This window comes from Bombina bombina, chromosome 10, assembly GCF_027579735.1.
Source record: "Bombina bombina isolate aBomBom1 chromosome 10, aBomBom1.pri, whole genome shotgun sequence".
In the NCBI taxonomy this organism is placed as follows: Eukaryota; Metazoa; Chordata; class Amphibia; order Anura; family Bombinatoridae; genus Bombina; species Bombina bombina.
In genome coordinates, this window is record NC_069508.1 from 119,516 (window position 1) to 141,198 (window position 21,683).

At 36.6% G+C, this 21,683-nt stretch overlaps 1 protein-coding gene across 1 annotated transcript in view; it reads left to right on the forward strand.

The window, feature by feature from the left end:
- The first annotated feature begins 6,216 nt into the window (after positions 1-6,216).
- Positions 6,217-21,683, forward strand: part of LOC128641172 (uncharacterized) — a 36,780-nt gene continuing 21,313 nt past the window's right edge. Inside the window, exon 1 of the mRNA XM_053693739.1 lies at positions 6,217-6,315. Within this exon, the coding sequence (XP_053549714.1) occupies positions 6,217-6,315 (99 nt within the window). The remainder of the gene's footprint in view (positions 6,316-21,683) is intronic.

Sequence of the window (21,683 nt, forward strand, 5' to 3'; positions counted from 1 at the left end):
ACTATACACTGGATACAGAAGCATTACTACAACGGTGCTTGGCGTGATTATGATGCCGAATTCCATAGAAAGATGGCGGGTAACCCAGTGTTAACATTTGGTTGCACTGAGACACACCTGTGGAATAGGCTAGGTAGGGAAAGGTCCCCTTCACCGCCCCCTTCAGTCAGGAGCACTCCAGCCCGCTCATTTCCTCGCACTAGGAAAAGGGGAAGAGAGTCCTGGAAATTTCAAAACAAACAATGCGACAAAGGGAACTCCTGTTCCTTTCTGCATGTTTGCAGACACTGTGGTGGACAACATGCAGGGTCTGACTGTACAAGAGGTAGAGAGCAAAATCACAATAGATTTCCTTCTAAAACCACTCCTGTTGGCAAGGGCTCCCACCCCACTGAAAGTGGATGCCCTTAAGCCTTGGTTACTTCTTTATCCAGACAAGATAAATGTGAATCTGTTGATGGCTGACCTCACCACTGGTTTTCTTATCCCAGTTACCAACTCGTTAGCGGGTCTAGCTCCCATAAAAATTTGAAATCGGCTTACCAGTTTCCCAAGGTAGTACAGGCTAAATTAGACAAAAAGCTTTCCCTTGGTTGGATCCTCGCCCCGTTTAAAAATCCACCTTTTCACACTTTAGTTGTGTCACCTTTAGGAGCGGTCCCTAAGAAAGAACCTGGCAAGTTTAGTCTGATACAGCATGTGACAGACCCTTTGGTCAGGACTGAAAGCGTTAACTTTATTTTCTAAATACGTTTGCTGGCATCAGCTATAATTAAGTTAGTGATAAGCATTCCATTGTTTAATCACTCTCAGAGAGCAGACACCTAAGTGATAAGGAAAGCCAAGAGTGTCTTGTGTTTAAAGTGTTAAGTAATGTAATTCTATTGTATCATGTCAAAGGGCGTTTTCCCCTTTTATCTAATGTACAACAGTCTTTCAACCCCCCAACTGGGGTCAAACCTGTATAAATACTAGGCATCTAGCCTTTAATAAATGACATTCTGTTTTAAACCTGAAAACTGGCTGGGTTGTGAATTGCTGATTCCCTATGCAGGACATTGTTCATCTGGTGTTAACCCTTGGTATCTTGTTGGTACCGTAACAATTGGTGGCAAGCGACGGAATGAACCTTATCGCCCAGAAGAGCAACTACACAAGCCAGTAACCTCAGGAAGAGGGGGGATTATTACAATACTGACTAAGATGGAAAGAGTACCAGGGACAGAAGGAACGAATGGGCCCAGCATATCAGACAGAACCCCTGAAGAAGCAAGCTTTGATCGGGCGGTTAAAATAAGACTGGCATATTATGGCCCCAACCCATCTGCGGAAATTATCGACCGGGTCATAGCAGCTGTGGAGGCCAACCTACTTCGCCAAAGCGGCGCTGCAGCAGCCCAAGTCACAGCAACCCCAGTGGAAAAGAGAAAAGTAAATTTTGCAGCTTTTAAAAACTTCCTGGAAACAGAAGGAGAGATTGATGGGTACCTTGCGGATTTTGAGAGGCAATGTGCACTACACAAGGTACCGCAGAGGACTGGCTCACGATATTATCCGGAAAATTATCCGGCCGGGCCAGTGAGGCTTTTCGGGCCATTCCAGATGAGGAAGTTGGGGATTATAATACTGTGAAAGAGGCTCTGCTCTCCAGGTATGCGGTTACACCGGAGGCATACCGGAGGCGGTTCAGAGACACTGTTAAATTAGCTGGTGATTCCTACCTTGAGTGGGCATGTAAGGTGCACCGCACAGCAGCTCACTGGATAGCGGGGTGCCAAGCCGTATCTGGGGAAGAGGTGCTGCAGCTATTCCTGTTGGAACATTGCTTTGACAAGTTATCAGCAGGAGTTAGAGAGTGGGTTCGGGACCATAAACCCTCCACCCTGCATGAAGCGGCTCGCTTGGCAGATGAGTATACGGAAGCCCGCCAACTGGACACTGCTACCACTAAGCCCCCTGCTAGAGTGGAGTACAGTCCCCCAGTCACCCCAGCAGCTGCCAGTTACCAACCCCCGGCGCACCATATCACCCCTTGGTGAAGTTAGGGTTATTCGAGCCATTCTTCATAAGTCCAGGGCCCATAGCGTTAAGCTTCCCTTGTTAGGGAATCGGCACCAAACAGCAGGTACCAGCAAGGCCCCCTAAGGGTTGAAGCGCCTAATTATAGACTCTGAAGGAGGGAGGTCATGGCCTGTTCCATTGCAGATAGAGAGGTTGGGGTGGAGTAATGACCAGATGGCAAAGGCTGGGCAACGCCTAAGGTAATTCCGAGGAGCCCCGCCTTTGTTTTTGGGTCTTTGCAACTCCCGAAAACCTCATTGCCTCTATCCCTTCGCTGCTGCCCTTGGCCATTGACCTCCTGTTGTTTTGAGGCTAATTTAGATCTCACTTGCCACCATCCAAGTTTGCAGGCGGTTTTATGGTTGTTCGTTTTAAAGTTGTATTTAAATAAAATTGCCAGCAATGGTTTTACCCTCCACTCTCGTGTCAGTATTTTATTCAAGTTCTTAGTGGAAAGTTAAGTTTACGATGTTATATATGTCCACCTTACCTGGAAGGACCAGCTAGACCTTTTACCCTTATGTGTTTATGTGACTGTATGTACGTGAGTTTATGTGACTGTATGTACGTGTGTTTGTGTGACTGTATGTACGTGAGTTTATGTGACTGTATGTACGTGTGTTTGTGTGACTGTATGTACGTGTGTTTATGTGGCAGTATGAATGTGAGTTTATTTGACTGTATGTACGTGTGTTTATGTCACTGTATGTACGTGAGTTTATGTGACTGTATGTACGTGAGTTTATGTGACTGTATGTACGTGTGTTTATGTGACAGTATGTACGTGTGTTTATGTGACTGTATGTACGTGTGTTTATGTGACAGTATGTACGTGTGTTTATGTGACAGTATGTACGTGTGTTTATGTCACTGTATGTACGTGTGTTTATGTGACTGTATGTACGTGAGTTTATGTGACTGTATGTACGTGAGTTTATGTGACTGTATGTACGTGTGTTTATGTGACTGTATGTACGTGTGTTTATGTGACAGTATGTACGTGAGTTTATTTGACTGTATGTACGTGTGTTTATGTGACTGTATGTACGTGTGTTTATGTGACAGTATGTACGTGAGTTTATTTGACTGTATGTATGTGAGTTTATGTGACTGTATGTACGTGTGTTTATGTGGCAGTATGAATGTGAGTTTATGTGACTGTATGTACGTGTGTTTATGTGGCAGTATGAATGTGAGTTTATGTGACTGTATGTACGTGTATTTATGTCACTGTATGTACGTGAGTTTATGTGACAGTATGTACGTGTGTTTATGTGGCAGTATGTACGTGAGCTTATATGACAGTATGTACGTGTGTTTATGTGACAGTATGTACGTGAGTTTATGTGACTGTATGTACGTGTGTTTATGTGACAGTATGTACGTGAGCTTATGTAACTGTATGTACGTGAGCTTATGTGACAGTATGTACGTGAGTTTATGTGACAGTATGTTCGTGAGTTTATGTGACTGTATGTACGTGAGTTTATGTGACTGTATGTACGTGAGTTTGTGTGACTGTATGTACATGAGTTTATGTGACAGTATGTATGTGTGTTTATGTGACTGTATGTACGTGTGTTTATGTGACAGTATGTACGTGAGTTTATGTGACTGTATGTACGTGAGCTTATGTAACTGTATGTACGTGAGCTTATGTGACTGTATGTACGTGAGTTTATGTGACAGTATGTACGTGAGCTTATGTAACTGTATGTACGTGAGCTTATGTGACTGTATGTACGTGAGTTTATGTGACTGTATGTACGTGAGTTTATGTGACAGTATGTATGTGAGCTTATGTAACTGTATGTACGTGAGCTTATGTGACTGTATGTACGTGAGTTTATGTGACTGTATGTACGTGAGTTTATGTGACTGTATGTACGTGAGCTTATGTGACTGTATGTACGTGAGTTTATGTGACTGTATGTACGTGAGTTTATGTGACTGTATGTACGTGAGCTTATGTAACTGTATGTACGTGAGCTTATGTGACTGTATGTACGTGAGTTTATGTGACTGTATGTACGTGAGTTTATGTGACAGTATGTACGTGAGCTTATGTAACTGTATGTACGTGAGCTTATGTGACTGTATGTACGTGAGCTTATGTGACAGTATGTACGTGAGTTTATGTGACTGTATGTACGTGAGTTTATGTAACTGTATGTACGTGAGTTTATGTGACTGTATGTACGTGAGTTTGTGTGACTGTATGTACGTGAGTTTATGTGACAGTATCAAAAAAGAGAAAAGAGAGAAGAGGCGCCAAATGGTGTGTATCGTTTTGAATTCAGTAGGCCTTGCCCCCAAATAAAGACTACTTACAAAATTTCCAGCACTTGAGAAGTGCCACAAATGCCTTCTGAACTGTTAGCAGCCGTCCAGCTAGCTGAGATGTATCAAAACTGCGTCTATACTGTGCTGTTTAAGACAAAACAAACAAAAGTGCCACAATAGTGTGTATCAGTGTGATCATTTGATATAGCGCAACAAATGAAATGTACTCACAAGATGTAAGGCACTTGAGAAGTGCCACAAAAGCCTCCTGGACACTTTTCAGCTGTCCAGCTCACTGATAACATCGATCCCAGGTTCACTTGTTCGGCTTACACATGGGCTCCAATCCAGCACACTTAGATCTCCCTGCAGCTCAGTGTTCAGATGAGTGCAAGTATGGCTGCCAATATTGGATATACAAAGTTGCTAGAAATAGCCGTGCTGCTTGTACTGATTAGTAAAAAATGTATATTTATTAAAAACAAAGTTACACTACGCGTTTCTCGGTTACTTAGACCGCTTCCTCAGGTGTAATTTCAGATACAAAGTAGCAAAATTTTATAGCCCCATGTCGGCGTCTATCCCGACCCAGGGCGCATGCGTGAGTAACTAAAAAAACCTTAGCCAATCAGTGCCTAAGTTCGATTTGTCTCCGATGTGATAGGTTCTCACTAGGGGGCTTGTCCACTCTCGTCTGTGTGATGTATATTATCAGCACATATGTTAGTTTTTAACTGACATGTAAACAAATCGTAAGTGTTATATTACCATGTAGTAATGTTTCTCACGTCTTTATAGTATTACCTATTTATGGCACCAATTCACTAGAGTTAGTTAGTCATGCATTTACATATAGTAATTGATATAAAAAAAAAAATAAAGATAAAAACATACTCAAAATACAAATATGTCCAAACATCTATAAGAATTATCTGAATTTAAAACCGCTATGATCGGACAGATAACCATATACTAGACTGGTGATAAAAATATAATATATAACATAGAGCAAAATCAACCAAAAAACAAAAACTTGCGAAAATGAGAGAAGGTATCTTTAATTTATCTAGTCACATCTTAACCAATGAGGAGATCTGTATTTTAAGCAGAGGACTTTCAATTTGTCCTTCCAACAAACATAATATGTTTGAGTTGTTTGTTGACCTCAATAGGTTTATCAGAAAGTTAAACTTACAAAGATATTTTTGTGATAAAAAATTAAAGTCATCAAATCAATTGCCTATCATTACAAATGACATGCCTGAAAGACCCACTAGAGATATTGTTTATTGTGAACCTGAAGAATTTTGTGAATCATTATTCGATGACTACATACATTCCAATCTAGCACCCAGTTCCAATTTTAATCCCCCAACTACATGTCCCAATATTACTCTTTTTCAAAATCTAGTGTTAGAAGAGTTCAGAACCATGAGCCTTGAAATAAATAATTATAATTTGAATAAATTTGAATACAAGGCTCTAGCCAATTTGGCAAAGAATAAGGATTTAGTCATCAGGCAGGCGGACAAGGGGGGAGGGGTGGTTCTACAAGATATGTCAGATTATATTGCAGAAGCCGATAAAATTCTGTTAGATCCTTGTTATTATAGGGAATTGAGTTTTAATCCCACATTAACATATCTGGCTAAACTCACCAAACTAATAGACAAAGGCTTTTCAGAAGGTATTCTAAATAAAAAAGAGAGAGATTATTTGATACCCATGTCACCCAATTTGGCTTATTATTACCATCTTCCGAAGATACATAAAGACCCAAAGTGTCCACCAGGGAGACCTATTATTTCTGGTATCGGAAATCTTACTTGCAATCTATCTGAGTATGTAGACACCTATCTAAAAAAACCGGTTATGGGTCTAGAATCTTATATCAAAGATACCCCAGACCTTATATCGAAGATCTCCAAAATTGAAAAAGCAGGGCGAGATCTCATCTGGTGTACATGTGATGTATCCTCTTTATATTCAAACATCTGTCACAATCTAGGCCTAGAAGCAATAGATAAGTTTTTAAAAAGAGATCAATATCTACCGTCTAAACAAAGACAGTTTCTACTAGAGGCCATTTCTTTTGTGTTAAAACACAATTATTTTGTGTACCAAGAAAGGTTTTTTTTACAAATCAAGGGAACGGCCATGGGCACCAGGTTTGCCCCCAGTTTTGCGAACCTTTTTATGGGGGTATTTGAGGAGAATTATATATACAAGTCTCCTTTGGGGGCAAGCCTGGTGTACTATGGCCGTTTCATTGATGACCTGTTACTGATATGGGATGGCACTGAAGATTCCGTAAAGGAATTTATTATATCCTTAAATAACAACAATATGGGCCTTAAATTAACATCAAATATTAATAAGAACTCCATAGAATTTCTGGATCTAATATTGAGCTGGGATGCAAATGGACGAGTAACCACCAAAACATATTTCAAATCAGTTGATACAAATAGCTATTTAAACTACAAAAGCAATCATTACAAAGCCTGGGTTAAAAATATACCGTATAACCAGTTTTCCAGGATACGCAGAAATTGCACTACTTTAAATAGTTATGATGATCAGGCAGAGACTTTAAGATCAAGATTTCTAGAAAAAGGTTACCCAAGAGTCCTAATTGAAGAAGGTTATAGAAAAGCTAGGATTAAAGATAGAGAGGAATTTTTTAAAAAGAAAAATGAAGGCATTACGAATATTAATGGCAATAGTGTTAATAAATCCATAAACACACAGCCCAAATCTAACAATTTAAGATTTATCACTAAATTCAACAGTAACCACCATAAAATTAAACATATTTTGTGTAAACATTGGTATATTTTAAGAAATGACTGTATTCTTAAAAACATTTTAGAAGAGTTCCCTATCTGCACTTTCAAGAGAGCTCCAACATTAAAAAATAAATTAGCACCAAGCAAGGTGGTAATGAAGAAATATATTAAAGGGAGCAACACAAGAATCACCACAAATAGTTGGCCAATGGGCAAAAGGGGTTTTTACAGATGTAATCGACCGAACTGTGGTCTTTGCAAATATACTTCAGGCAATAGGATTAAATTTCAATCTGCCTCAACGAAGGAAGAGTTTGAAATTAATTCTAGATTCACTTGTGATTCAAGTTATGTGGTATATCTCCTTGAATGTCAATGTGGAATCCAGTACAGTGGTAGGTCCTCAAGACCCCTAAAGAAGAGATGGGGGGAACATAATAGAAATATTAAGAATGGGGTGGCCAACCATAGTGTTCCAAGACACAGTAAAAACTGTCACGACGGACAAACTGATCTTTTCAATATTTTTCCATTAGAACAGATTGCCCCTAAATGGGGTAGAAATAGGTTAACCTATCTAAGACAGAGAGAGACATTTTGGATTTGGAAGCTTAAGACGCTCCAACCCCATGGCTTAAACGAAAATATAGACATGGCCGCTTTCAATTAATATACAAGACCCATATTATTAGTTGCAGTATATGTCAATGTTAGCAACAGCCATGTTATAATTCAATCGGTATATATTATTTGATTTATGTTTTATACTTTAGAATAATCTATATTTTATGTTATATTATTAATTTTTATTAATTTTTATCACCAGTCTAGTATATGGTTATCTGTCCGATCATAGCGGTTTTAAATTCAGATAATTCTTATAGATGTTTGGACATATTTGTATTTTGAGTATGTTTTTATCTTTATTTTTTTTTTTATATCAATTACTATATGTAAATGCATGACTAACTAACTCTAGTGAATTGGTGCCATAAATAGGTAATACTATAAAGACGTGAGAAACATTACTACATGGTAATATAACACTTACGATTTGTTTACATGTCAGTTGAAAACTAACATATGTGCTGATAATATACATCACACAGACGAGAGTGGACAAGCCCCCTAGTGAGAACCTATCACATCGGAGACAAATCGAACTTAGGCACTGATTGGCTAAGGTTTTTTTAGTTACTCACGCATGCGCCCTGGGTCGGGATAGACGCCGACATGGGGCTATAAAATTTTGCTACTTTGTATCTGAAATTACACCTGAGGAAGCGGTCTAAGTAACCGAGAAACGCGTAGTGTAACTTTGTTTTTAATAAATATACATTTTTTACTAATCAGTACAAGCAGCACGGCTATTTCTAGCAACTTTGTATATCCAATATTGGCAGCCATACTTGCACTCATCTGAACACTGAGCTGCAGGGAGATCTAAGTGTGCTGGATTGGAGCCCATGTGTAAGCCGAACAAGTGAACCTGGGATCGATGTTATCAGTGAGCTGGACAGCTGAAAAGTGTCCAGGAGGCTTTTGTGGCACTTCTCAAGTGCCTTACATCTTGTGAGTACATTTCATTTGTTGCGCTATATCAAATGATCACACTGATACACACTATTGTGGCACTTTTGTTTGTTTTGTCTTAAACAGCACAGTATAGACGCAGTTTTGATACATCTCAGCTAGCTGGACGGCTGCTAACAGTTCAGAAGGCATTTGTGGCACTTCTCAAGTGCTGGAAATTTTGTAAGTAGTCTTTATTTGGGGGCAAGGCCTACTGAATTCAAAACGATACACACCATTTGGCGCCTCTTCTCTCTTTTCTCTTTTTTGAACAGAACCTGTGATTGCCAACACCTTTCTGGAATGAGATTGCGGCCTGGAGACTATAAATACCTCTGAGAGTGTGGACTATCATATTACACATTGTTAAAGAGATAGTTTTATTCATTATAGCAAACTATACTATATTATATGAAGATACTCCTAACCTAACAAGTTTTAATTCTATTTGTAGGTTGTTCTTTATTATTGTTCTAGTTGTATTATTGACAATATTTACAACTGTTTTTATGACAGTTTTTTCAGCACTTTGCACATTAGTACTGGCGGAACACTGCTAGTAATTAAGGGCGCCTCTAATTTTATTTATATTATGTGACAGTATGTATGTGTGTTTATGTGACTGTATGTACGTGAGTTTATGTGACTGTATGTACGTGTGTTTATGTGACTGTATGTATGTGAGTTTATGTGACTGTATGTACGTGAGTTTGACTGTATGTATGTGAGTTTATTTGACTGTATGTATGTGAGTTTATGTGACTGTATGTTTGTGAGTATATGTGAATGTATTTATGTGAGTTTATGTGACTGTATGTATGTGTGTTTATGTGACTGTATGTATGTGTGTTTATGTGACTGTATGTATGTGTGTTTATGTGAATGTATGTATGTGTTTATGTGACTGTATGTACGTGTGTTTATGTGACTCTATTTATGTGTGTTTATCTGACTGTATGTACGTGAGTTTATGTGAATGTATGTTTATGTGACTGTATGTATGTGTTTATGTGACTGTATGTTTTTGTTTATGTGACTGTATGTACGTGAGTTTATGTGAATGTATTTATGTGAGTTTATGTGACTGTATGTGTGTTTATGTGACTGTATATAAATGAGTTTATGTGACTGTTTGTATGTCTGTTTATGTGACTGTATGTACGTGAGTTTATGTGACTGTATTTATGTCTGTTTATGTGACTGTATGTATGTGAGTTTATTTGACTATGTATGTATTTTTATGAGACTGTATGTATGAGAGTTTATGTGACTGTATGTACGTGAGTTTATATGAATGTATGTATATGTTTATGTGACTGTATGTACTGTATGTGTTTTTTGTGACTGTATGTACGTGAGTTTATGTGAATATATGTATATGTTTATGTGACTGTATGTATGTGTTTATGTGACTGTATGTTTTTGTTTATTTGACTGTATGTACATGAGTTTCTTTGACTGTTTGTATGTGTGTTTATGTGACTGTATGTATGTGTGTCAGTATATTTATAAGAATCTTCAGTAGTGCTCTCCAAATAATATATCAGTCTATGGCAGGGCTATAATACAATACATTTAATAATTATCCTTTAAAATATAAACCCTCAATCAATATGCATCTTCTAGAAACCATAACATTAATATAAATACCTGAATTATTTTTATTAGTTAATATCTATGAACATATTGGACTATATTTGCAATACTAGAATATGAGTCAATATTATATGCGTTTAAAAACTATTAAGATATGCTATACTTCTTACAAAGCCCAGAAAAGTTTACCTTTAAAACCAACCTTATTTACAAATAGCCTTTCATTCAGTTAACACAATGAGATTCTAAGATACTTAGCTGCTAACATTCAAGTGATACACGCAGTTATTTAACCACAATTTATTCTAAAACAATTCTAATTTAAAACATTAGAAATTATATATATTATTTATGCAAAAACCCAATTCTGAGTTATAACTATATATTTGCACAGATAAACAATTTAAAATTTAGGATTAGTTTAACAATACACAGGCTATGAAATGCTAGCTTTAAAATACAATTTATTTAATTAAGTCTATTACATACAGTAACAATAAATGTTTGCTTAAATGTTTTGCATACAAAAGGCAAACTAAGAGCTATTCAAGGCTATGAAATACAGTTTAAAAACACAATTTGCTCTCTTCAATCTACCACAATTTATTAATACTTTACCAGGATGAACACCAATCGATATCCAATATCTCTCAGCAAGTTTTAATCTCACCTCAGAAATACCAATAAGTATATATTGCAATCAATGAGAAAAGGTAGATTAGCTTTGCTAGAGTACTGATACTTCACGCCCAACACACCAGTTACAAGTTTAGCTCAACAAAATCTGTCCTATCTCTCTCTCTTGCTCTTATTTATATAAGTTTCCATCATAGGTGAGAATAATGGGTGGCCCTTGTGCTTTGTCCCTTCTGATTGGGTATCTGGAATATCTAATCGGATTGGCCCTTATGGAGCTGAGCATGGTCACCAGGAAAAGGCATCTTTTAAACAGTTAAGTCCCTTAACTGTCATACTGGGTTTTGGCCCTCGGGTGGCAGCATGACAACATAAAACAGATTCACCTGAACATTTCTAACAGTGAAAGAAAATATTTCTTTAAAATATGTAATAACTGCCATAATTTCTTGTATTAATAACTTACAATCCGAATTCCAGGCAGGATAAACTCATGTCAGTTTTCTGATTTTTTTCTATACCAAACACCATTATATTATATTAAAATAAGTACACTGTTAATTCAATTCTCCCTATTAAACATATTGTAATTTATTTCATTAATAAATTACAATATTAATTGTAGATGGGGTAGTATCCCATCACCTTCCTGACTATTTTAATATGAAACATCAAATTCTTTTTAATATTACTTTACATTAAAAGAATTATACTGCTAATTATTAGCTTAAAATTTGTTACAATTTTATCAGTATCCAGGCATTTATATACAAGTAACAGCCTATTTTATATTCAGTACTGCGTTGTATTCCAACATGAATATACCATATTTCATGTTTCTAATAAATCCTGGATGTATGAATCCTGTCTATGCAGATCTGAAATTATATGTCTGAAAAAAACAAAAGCAATACAGAGGTTATTATTCTGGCACAGTTAAATATTTTAGACCGACTAAAATAGTCACCTACCAAGCTTAGCAAATACCAATGTAATAATAGAAAATTAGACAATTTCCCAAATTTCTATATTTAATACATTCTGAGGCATACATTCAAATATGTTTATTTGCTGTATTTTTAGTAAATTTCAAAGTTACACTATGACATATGTCTATAGTTCACAGGGGGTCACTTAACAGGCAGGAAGCCCATATATGAGCATGTACCTTTTGGATTCCAGCAATCTAATTTCCATCTCATTTGGCCTCAAAGGCATATCTCAGACACCCCGTCTCCACTCACTGTGGCCTCGCTTCCATTGAGTCGTAATTCAGTTTGTGTGCACTCGCAAACCGTTAAATATGCTGTCGAAAGCAATATCGTTTATCGACTGTTTCCAATGGCGCGTTATACCTCAATATCGGCAGCTGGACTCCGGCTGCTGAAAAAATCTTCGCGTCCCATAGAAAGTAATTGAAGCCGTTAATCGATAAATTATACCAGGTTTCCAATGAAAGCGCAAACCGTTAATATACTGTCGGAGGCTGTCGATACATTGAGAAATATTACACCCAGCTCAACTAGGTGTAAAAGAGGAAAATTGTGCTTTTTGAGACCTATTTTCTATTGAAATTATAAAACTTGCAAATAATGCAAGTGTTTTAATGTAGAAATAAATTGTTATAAGTAATAGTTATTGTTGTCTCATGTATAGAAATAGTTGAACTTATATTCTAATAGAAATATCAGTATATATTGAAATATAATAATATATGCAAGAACATATCTACAGAATGCAAACTAGACCTATGCCTAGGGCAGCAATGCATATTACTTATATTTATGAAGTGGTAAATATAATTATATTAAAAAAATAGTATTTGATTATTAAAAATATGGATACGTGTATCTTTATTTTTCTTGAGAGGTGATCACCGGTAAGGAGCACGGACGTTAAACGTAAATTCTATAGCGTAAGGTCGGGTTACCTAAGCAACTAATTGATTTTCAAGAAATCCGACATCAGATGGAAGCGTTAACACAACGTTAACTTACAGCTACACGAAAAGAGCGACTGCACGCTATCCGCAAAATATTTCAATGAAAACCTGATACTAAAATGGAGCCGTAAATTACTTTTAGCTGTTGGCCGCTTCGGTAGCTTATGGCTCCATTTTTAATGACTCAATGGAAGTGAGGCCTGTATGGGGTAAGGGATGTTTAGAAATGGCTGTTAAAGTTAAACAAACCAAATGTTAATTGTTCTCACATGTATGCCCTTTTAACTTTTGCATCCTGAATGGGGAGAACTGACATGAGTTAGGTCAATTTTTCTGAATGAAATGAATCACTTGCTACTGACTAGCCAAATATATGATTAAATATATATATATTTATTAATCTTAAAATAATGATTCAAATATATATATTTATTAACCTTACATATACCTTGACATAAATCCCCCTTCCAAATTTAAATAGATGTAGGACACATGTATTTAAATTGGCTCAAAGTCAATGGTATTTGGTGAGGATGTTGACCGTACACATCATAGACAGTCTTCTATGTAGAAAGTCTGTCAATTTTGAGCCTTCATGTTCATCAGCTAGGCATCTTTAAACTACAGTAGGTGTTAGGTGCATTTGGGGATATGACACTTCATTCTCCCTCTATGATTTGTAGTTGGGACCTAGGATGACATGCTCGCAACTGATTGATATGGACCCATTTATCTATGAAACTTTAATTTTTGGGGATCTGTATTTTATAGGCCACTGGAGATATTTTGTCAGTAATGACAAAAGGACCTTTCCATGAGGGAAGAAATTTATTCTCCCTAACCTGATCTCTTCCAAAGTTATAAAGATAAACCTTATCATTTATTTCATATTCCTTTTTGGACGTTTTGAGATCATAATAGGTTTTAGTGGCAGTTGCAACGTTCTCTAAGTTCCTTTGAGCAAATGCATATTGCAGGTGCTTTCTTAGGTTCTCCACATATTGATGTGTATTGGCAGCGTTTATCAAGTTTTGGTCTGATGTACGGTACAGCAGATGCTGAGGTAGAACCATTCTCCTACCAGTCATCAGTTCAAAAGGTGACATCTTGGTAGCACTACTTGGAGTTGCTCTTAATGCCATTAGGACTAGAGGTAGTTTTACATCCCAGTCTTTACCCGTTTCACTCACAAACTTTTTGAGGATTTTAACAATGGACTGGTTGTAATGCTCTACACCACCACTTGAGGCAGCTCTATAAGCAATATGAAGCTTTCTTTTTACCCCTAGTATTTTCCACATTTTTGTCATCACTTCGCTAGTAAAGTGGGTTCCCCGATCTGATTTGATTCTTTGGGGCAAACCAAATCTGGAAAACACGTGGTTGATGAGCAATGCTGCTCATGTTTCAGCACTATTGTTAGGTGCACTGATGCACTTCACCCATTTAGTGAATAGGCATGTCACTGTTAACATGTATTTGTTACCTCTTGATGACCTTGTTACTGGACCAATAAAATCAATTTGTATATCTGACCATGGCATTACCATCCCCCTTTTCTGTAATGGCGCTCTATGTGTTGGCGCAGTGGGTTGTAACTGTGGGCAGATTAAACACCCTTGACAGTAGGTTTGAACATCTTTCAACATGTGTGGCCAAAAAGCGTAATCACGCAATATTTCATATGTGAGTTTGGCACCACGATGACCAGATGTGGGAGCATCATGGGCATGTTGAAGCATTAGACCTCTGAAGTTGGTGGGTACTACCCATTGCGGGATGCCAGTTTTCGAGGTTCTAATTAACAAACCATCCTGTAACTTGAATTGTGATCTGGATTTCATTAAGATTCTAAGATCTTCTTTGCCAATACAATCATCTTTTGAGATGGGGTTGCTTTCAGGATCTTCTATGTGTTTATAGAAGATGCCTACGATGGGGTCTTCTTTTTGACTAGTGATCAGGTCCTCACTAGGAGAATCCTGACTCTATTGTACCAGGTTAGGCTCACTCTGTTGTTTTGCCTGGTTTCTGGTAATGGCTTCTACCTGAATTGCACCCATTAAGTGGTCAATATTAAGGAGTTCTCCAGTTATGGCTCCTTGTTTGGCTAATGAATCCGCAAGATCATTGTCTTCCTTATCTGGGCCTAGAACCCTGGAATGACCCTTGGTCTTTTTCCAGTGGATGGTTAAATCATTGGATACCACCAGATTATCAATCTCGCAGAACAACTTGCCATGCTTGACTGATTTGTTATTGCTTTTCTGCATGCCATTTCTTTTACAAGTTGGCAGGTATTCAACAAAACTGTCACGCACATAATTTGAGTCAGTTATGATCACAAATTCCTGAATACTATGTTCAATAGCCATTTCAATGGTTTTTAGAACAGCAGTTAGTTCTGCAACTTGACTGGATCTTGGTCCAATGTTGAAACCTATAGATATATTTGGGAATTCATTTGCCCAAGTTATACCAATGCCAGCGACTAGTCTGCGCTCATTATCAATAGTGGCATGGCAAGAACAACCATCAACATATACCCAAGGTAATGTTTGGCAATTGTCCTCATTGTACATTTTATATGGGGAAAGCAATTGTTCCTCCAGGAAATCATCTTCTGATAATTCTTCCCCAGGATCTTTAGCAGTACAGTCGTGGAGCTCAGCAAGCCCCAGTGCGACTGGATTCTTTTTATTCTGCTTGTAGCGAATTTCTAATGGCCAGCCTTGTAAGGAAAGAGTCCATGCTGTTATGCGGCTATTTGACAAATTCCCATCTCTTATTCTTTCACTTTGCAAATATAGCAAAGGCTGGTGGGCCGTTTCTACAATAATTTTCTCGCCCTGTATATAGCTGCGGAAATTTTGTAGAGCCCCTACAGTAGATAAGAGGGCTTTTTTGCAATTGCTAAATTTATTTCTACTGGGGATAGAGTTTTGCTCGCATAAGCTGTGGCTTTGCTTACATTATCATGTTTTAGGTATAAAACAGCACTCATGCTTATATCTGTGTACCCTGTTTCTAAGAAGAAAGGTTTACCTCCCTCAGGGTATGCTAAGCAAGGTGCTTGTGTGAGTTTTCTCTTCAGCTCTTTGATGGCTGTCTCTTGAGACTCACTCCAGTGCCATTTCACATCCTTCTTTAGAAGAAGTAGTAGTGGTTTAGCTAACTCTGCATGATTATCAATGAATTTGTGAGAATAATTTGTCATACCCAGGAAGGATCTCAATTCCTTTAAGTTAGTTGGGTTTTTAGAATTTACTATAGCTTCCACCTTTCTCTTCTGAGGATTTAGTCCTTCAGAAGTTTACACAAGTGCGGCACCATTGAGCTTTTTGTAGGGATAATTTGACACCCAGATTTTGTATTCTATGGGAGAGGTAAATTAGTGTTTCAGAAGTTTTTAATTTCTGACCTCTCTTTACCTGTAATGGAAAAAGAAATTTATCAGCCCCGGCAGGAATTATAACATCGCTAGACACCTGCATATTCACAGCATATGGCAATTGCTGGTTTGATTTCAGGGCTGCATTTTCATCCTGAAATACTTCAGGGTCCCCCTTTAACCTGCTCCAGAGGCAAGAGTTAACCAAATCTATTTGTATGGCATATCTATGTAAGATATCATTGCCAATGTATATTTGATTATGGGGAGTATTTAAAACTAAAAACAGGTGCTTCACTGACTTATTACCTATAGAGACAGATAAAAAACACTTGGCTGTGATGTTATAGCTTTTAAACCTGTCATCCAGGCCGTTGACCCAGTGGTCTTGGGGAGAAAGATATTTAATCACTTTAGGTTCCGCTATCTGTGCTAATAAGCCTTCGCTTATATAGCTAGCTTCCTGTTTTAAGTTCAATTTGGCATATTTTGTTGTACCAAGGTCATGCACTTGTATAGGGATAAATAGATCCTCTTTAACTCTCTCAATCCCTGTGAGGTATTGAGCGTGCCCCCCCCCCCTTAGGGATTTTATGATCCCCCTTGTGGAGAGATATGGTTAATACATCGCCGTCTAGGGAAATATTCGCTATCTTTCCAGGCGAAATTTTAAAAGTATTACCATCAGAGCCACTTAAAGGAGTCTGATCATCTATTTGTAAAATAGTGATTTCAGGTACAGAGTTATTCCTGAAATGAATCTCCACAGCATCTGGTTTCTCTTCCACCATGTGACAGTTATGTCGGGGGCGAGATATACCAGATTTCTCATAATTGATAGGCCTTTTAACTTGTGACCAAATTACATTATTTATGCAATCAATTATGGTGCTGAATCGCTTCAGGAGATCACTACCAATAATTAACCGATCAGTTGGCAGATCCACTATAATGACAGGGTGTCTTATGACCCTGTTCCCCAATTTAAATTTTAACCAGGCAGTACCGTAAACTTTTAGGGAGTCACCCCCAACTCCTATTAGAGAACCATCAAATTCTTTTATTTTAGGTTTGTGGGGTGTTAGCTCATTTAGCTGTGTGTAGTACCTGTGGGATAAAATAGTTGCCTGAGACCCAGTATCAATTAATCCCATGATAGGGTTGGAGACTGAATCTTGCGGCTCAGCTAATACATAATATCTCCCTGCATTTTCTACCATTTCACACATAAAGTTTGCATTATTGTACATCTGTGGACTTCGCCACGTGTTAACTGAATTCGCCATGTTTTCCCGTGCAGAAGGAATTTCATACCTACTGGTCTCCTTTATGACAAGGTCGGCTGGATTCTTGTGTACTGCATCTGTGGAAATAAGGTTAAGAGAACGCTGCAAATGAAGAATTTGGTTAATTTTTCCCGGCTGAGGTTGCTCGTCATCACAGCTAAATCGTCCATTTCTAGTCTGTGGGGAGAGAACATGATTAGTATCATTGATATGTATTATTACATTTTGTATATCTCTCCCCTCCCTTTCAGGTGATACTGCAGTATTTATGACTGTGCCTGTGGTCCACTGCTGACCACTGGCTGTACCCCTAAAAATGTATTGTTCGGTTGCTGAGCCGTAGAAGGTTGACTCATATTAGCGAATTGTTCGCTCAACCGATTTAGCTGGCTAAAAAGCATATCTACCTGATTGTACAAGTTACCTCTACCCCTGGGCCTATCTCTTGATGCCCCATAATAATGATTCCTGGACCATTGGGTTCCCTCAGAATCAGGGCCGCTATTTCTATTTTGGCGTGGTTGCCCCTGGGGTTCAGCTTGTTCAGTACTAGTACTTTTGGGAGCATTATATACTTGGGGTGTCTGGTTACCCTGAGAATATCTTTGCCATCTATTGTATCTACCTTTGCGCAGATACCAATTATTTGGTGAGTATTCTCTTTGTGAGTAATTATTCACCTGATTATGTCCCCCACTTTGGTTATAGTCTCTCTGTTTCTCAGCCCGTGTTGGGAGAGGGGCAGAGTTAAACCTCTGTGGAGATGGCCTGTTTTGACTGGCCACCTCCGCGTAGGTTTTCTTTTTAAACTCCAAATTGAGGGGGCTAGGTGACACCCTAGTTTCTGCCACACTTTTGGGTTTTGATTCCTTTTTAACCCTCTGTTCACTGGATTGCTGAATAGAGTATAACTTTGTACTCTCTTTGATCAGCCATTCCAATGAGCAGTCCTCATCAAAATCTCTAGCTAAATTAATTTTGATGGGTGTAGGCAGTTCTTCAAAAAATTAATTTACAAATTCTGAGCAATCAAATCTGGGATTATCTTCAGCCATACTGTACGCATTTTTCAATTCAGAAAGGAACTCGATGGGACTTTGATTTGCACTACATTTTAAACCATATACCGCTAATTTTGCGGCAGTTTTAGTGCGATGTTGCCCGAATTCTTTTCTGCATTGTCATTTTATTTCACTCCAGGAATGAATATTCATATCCTTTAGTGAAGTAAAGAATTTGTGATGCTTACCGTCAAATACCCAGGGCAGAAGTTCAATTTTTAATTTCTCACTTGTAACATTCATTATAGCTAATGCATTTTCAAAGGCCTCTAAGTGATCAATTACAGAGTTTGTTCCCTTGTTGGAGAATACAGGTACGGCACCCTTTATGAAAGTAACTATTTTATGGGAATCATATAGCTTATTAGACTTATTTTGGGATTCTCTATTAGAGTTTCCCTCACCCGCACCAGCTGAGTTACAGCAGTTCTCTGGATTTACATTGTGAGGTGATTGTCTATTTGAGAAATCTATTTCTGACCCAATAGGGGTCATTTGTCTATACTCTTCCATATATTTTTGCACTTCGTCCCTGACGCGTTCTCTAAGGGAGTTAGCATTATCTGCATTATTCTCACTGTTAATATATGGGTTTTCATTATGGCAATATTACCTTTTTAAATCACTTAATTCTCTCTTGCTTTGCGCAAGCTGTTTATTTAATTCTTGTATCTGTGCTAGTAAGTCTATGTTATGCTTATCTAAGGCGGTTAGGTTTTGGGCAAATTCATCCATTTTATTTTTGGCTATTTTTAAATCCTCTTTGCAGCTGCGTGAGGAATGAATACTATTTTCTAGCTTCTGTATTTGCAATTGTTTGTCTATGACACAAAGCGACATTTCGTCAATAATGCATATCACAAGGGGCCAAGATTTTAGTATTAGTTCGTCTTGCTTTTTGAGAGTCTTGCATTGATTAATCATTAATAATTCTTTGAAAAATTAATAGTTTTCCTTCCACATATTATTATTAACGGTAATATTTTTAGCCTTAATTTCAAGCATATCCATAAAATCATCTAATTCACCCGCAATATTAAACTTCTCTTTAATGTGACTTATGATGTCTTTCTTAAGGACCTGACCTCTAGTAATGGATATTGTGATGGGACCGTTTTCAACGCTGTGTACAGAGTTAATTGAGTCACTCCTAGTGATAGACATTATTATATTGGCTAAGTATTTAGTTAAATTAAACACTAATACAATTTTTACCAATAAAAAGAGAGAAAAAAAAATAATTATATTTTGAAAAATTAATATTAATTTTGAAATAGGAAAAAAATAATATTTTTATGAATTTTGAAATATGAAAAATTAATATTTTTATGAATTTTGAAATATGAAAAATTCATATTTTTATGAATTTTGAAATATGAAAAAATAATATTTTATTAATTTTAGAATATGAAAAAATAATATTTTTGATTAATTTTTGGAATATGAAAAATTAATATTTTTATTAAGTTTTTTTTTCAAAAATTTATTTTTTAACAAAATTTCAAAATATCAATATCAATCTTGAAATATGAACATCAATATTTCAATCTTCAAAAAAAAAATTATTTTCAAAATATTAAATTCAAAATATGAATTTTTTTTCTCTATTTTATAATAATTTCTATTTACTACAAATATATTATATCAATATGATAAATTTTTAATAATATCTCATGTAAGTGCCTCCATACAATATGTCAGTATATTTATAACAATCTTCAGTAGTGCTCTCCAAATAATATATCAGTCTATGGCAGGGCTATAATACAATACATTTAATAATTATCCTTTAAAATATAAACCCTCAATCAATATGCATCTACTAGAAACCATAAAATTAATATAAATACCTAAATTCTTTTTATTAGTTAATATCTATGAACATATTGGAATATATTTGCAATACTAGAATATGAGTCAATATTATATGTGTTTAAAAACTATTAAGATATGCTATACTTCTTACAAAGCCCAGAAAAGTTTACCTTTAAAACCAACCTTATTTACAAATAGCCTTTCATTCAGTTAACACAATGAGATTCTAAGATACTTAGCTGCTAACATTCAAGTAATACACTCAGTTATTTAACCACAATTTATTCTAAAACAATTCTAATTTAAAACATTAGAAATTGTATATATTATTTATGCAAAAACCCAATTCTGAGTTATAACTATATATATGCACAGATAAACAATTTAAAATTTAGGATTAGTTTAACAATACACAGGCTATGAAATGCTAGCTTTAAAATACAATTTATTTCTTTAAGTCTATTACATACAGTAATAATAAATGTTTGCTTAAATGTTTTGCATACAAAAGGCAAACTAAGAGCTATTCAAGGCTATGAAATACAGTTTAAAAACACAATTTGCTCTCTTCAATCTGCCACAATTTATTAATACTTTACCAGGATGAACACCAATCGATATCCAATATCTCTCAGCAAGTTTTAATCTCACCTCAGAAATACCAATAAGTATATATTGCAATCAATGAGAAAAGGTAGATTAGCTTTGCTAGAGTACTGATACTTCACGCCCAACACACCAGTTACAAGTTTAGCTCAACAAAATCTGTCCTGTCTCTCTTTCTTGCTCTTACTTATATAAGTTTCCATCATAGGTGAGAATAATGGGTGGTCCTCGTGCTTGTCCCTTCTGATTGGGTATCTGGAATATCTAATCGGATTGGCCCTTATGGAGCTGAGCATGGTCACCATGGAAATGCATCTTTTAAACAGTTAAGTCCCTTAACTGTCATACTGGGTTCTGGCCCTCGGGTGGCAGCATGACAACACAAAACAGATTCACCTGAACATTTCTAACAGTGAAAGAAAATATTTCTTTAAATAATTAAATATGTAATAACTGCCATAATTTCTTGTATTAATAATTTACAATCCAAATTCCAGGCAGGATAACCTCATGTCAGTTTTCTGATTATTTCTATACCAAACACCATTATATTATATTAAAATAAGTACACTGTTAATTCAATTCTCCCTATTAAACATATTGTAATTTATTTCATTAATAAATTACAATATTAATTGTAGATGG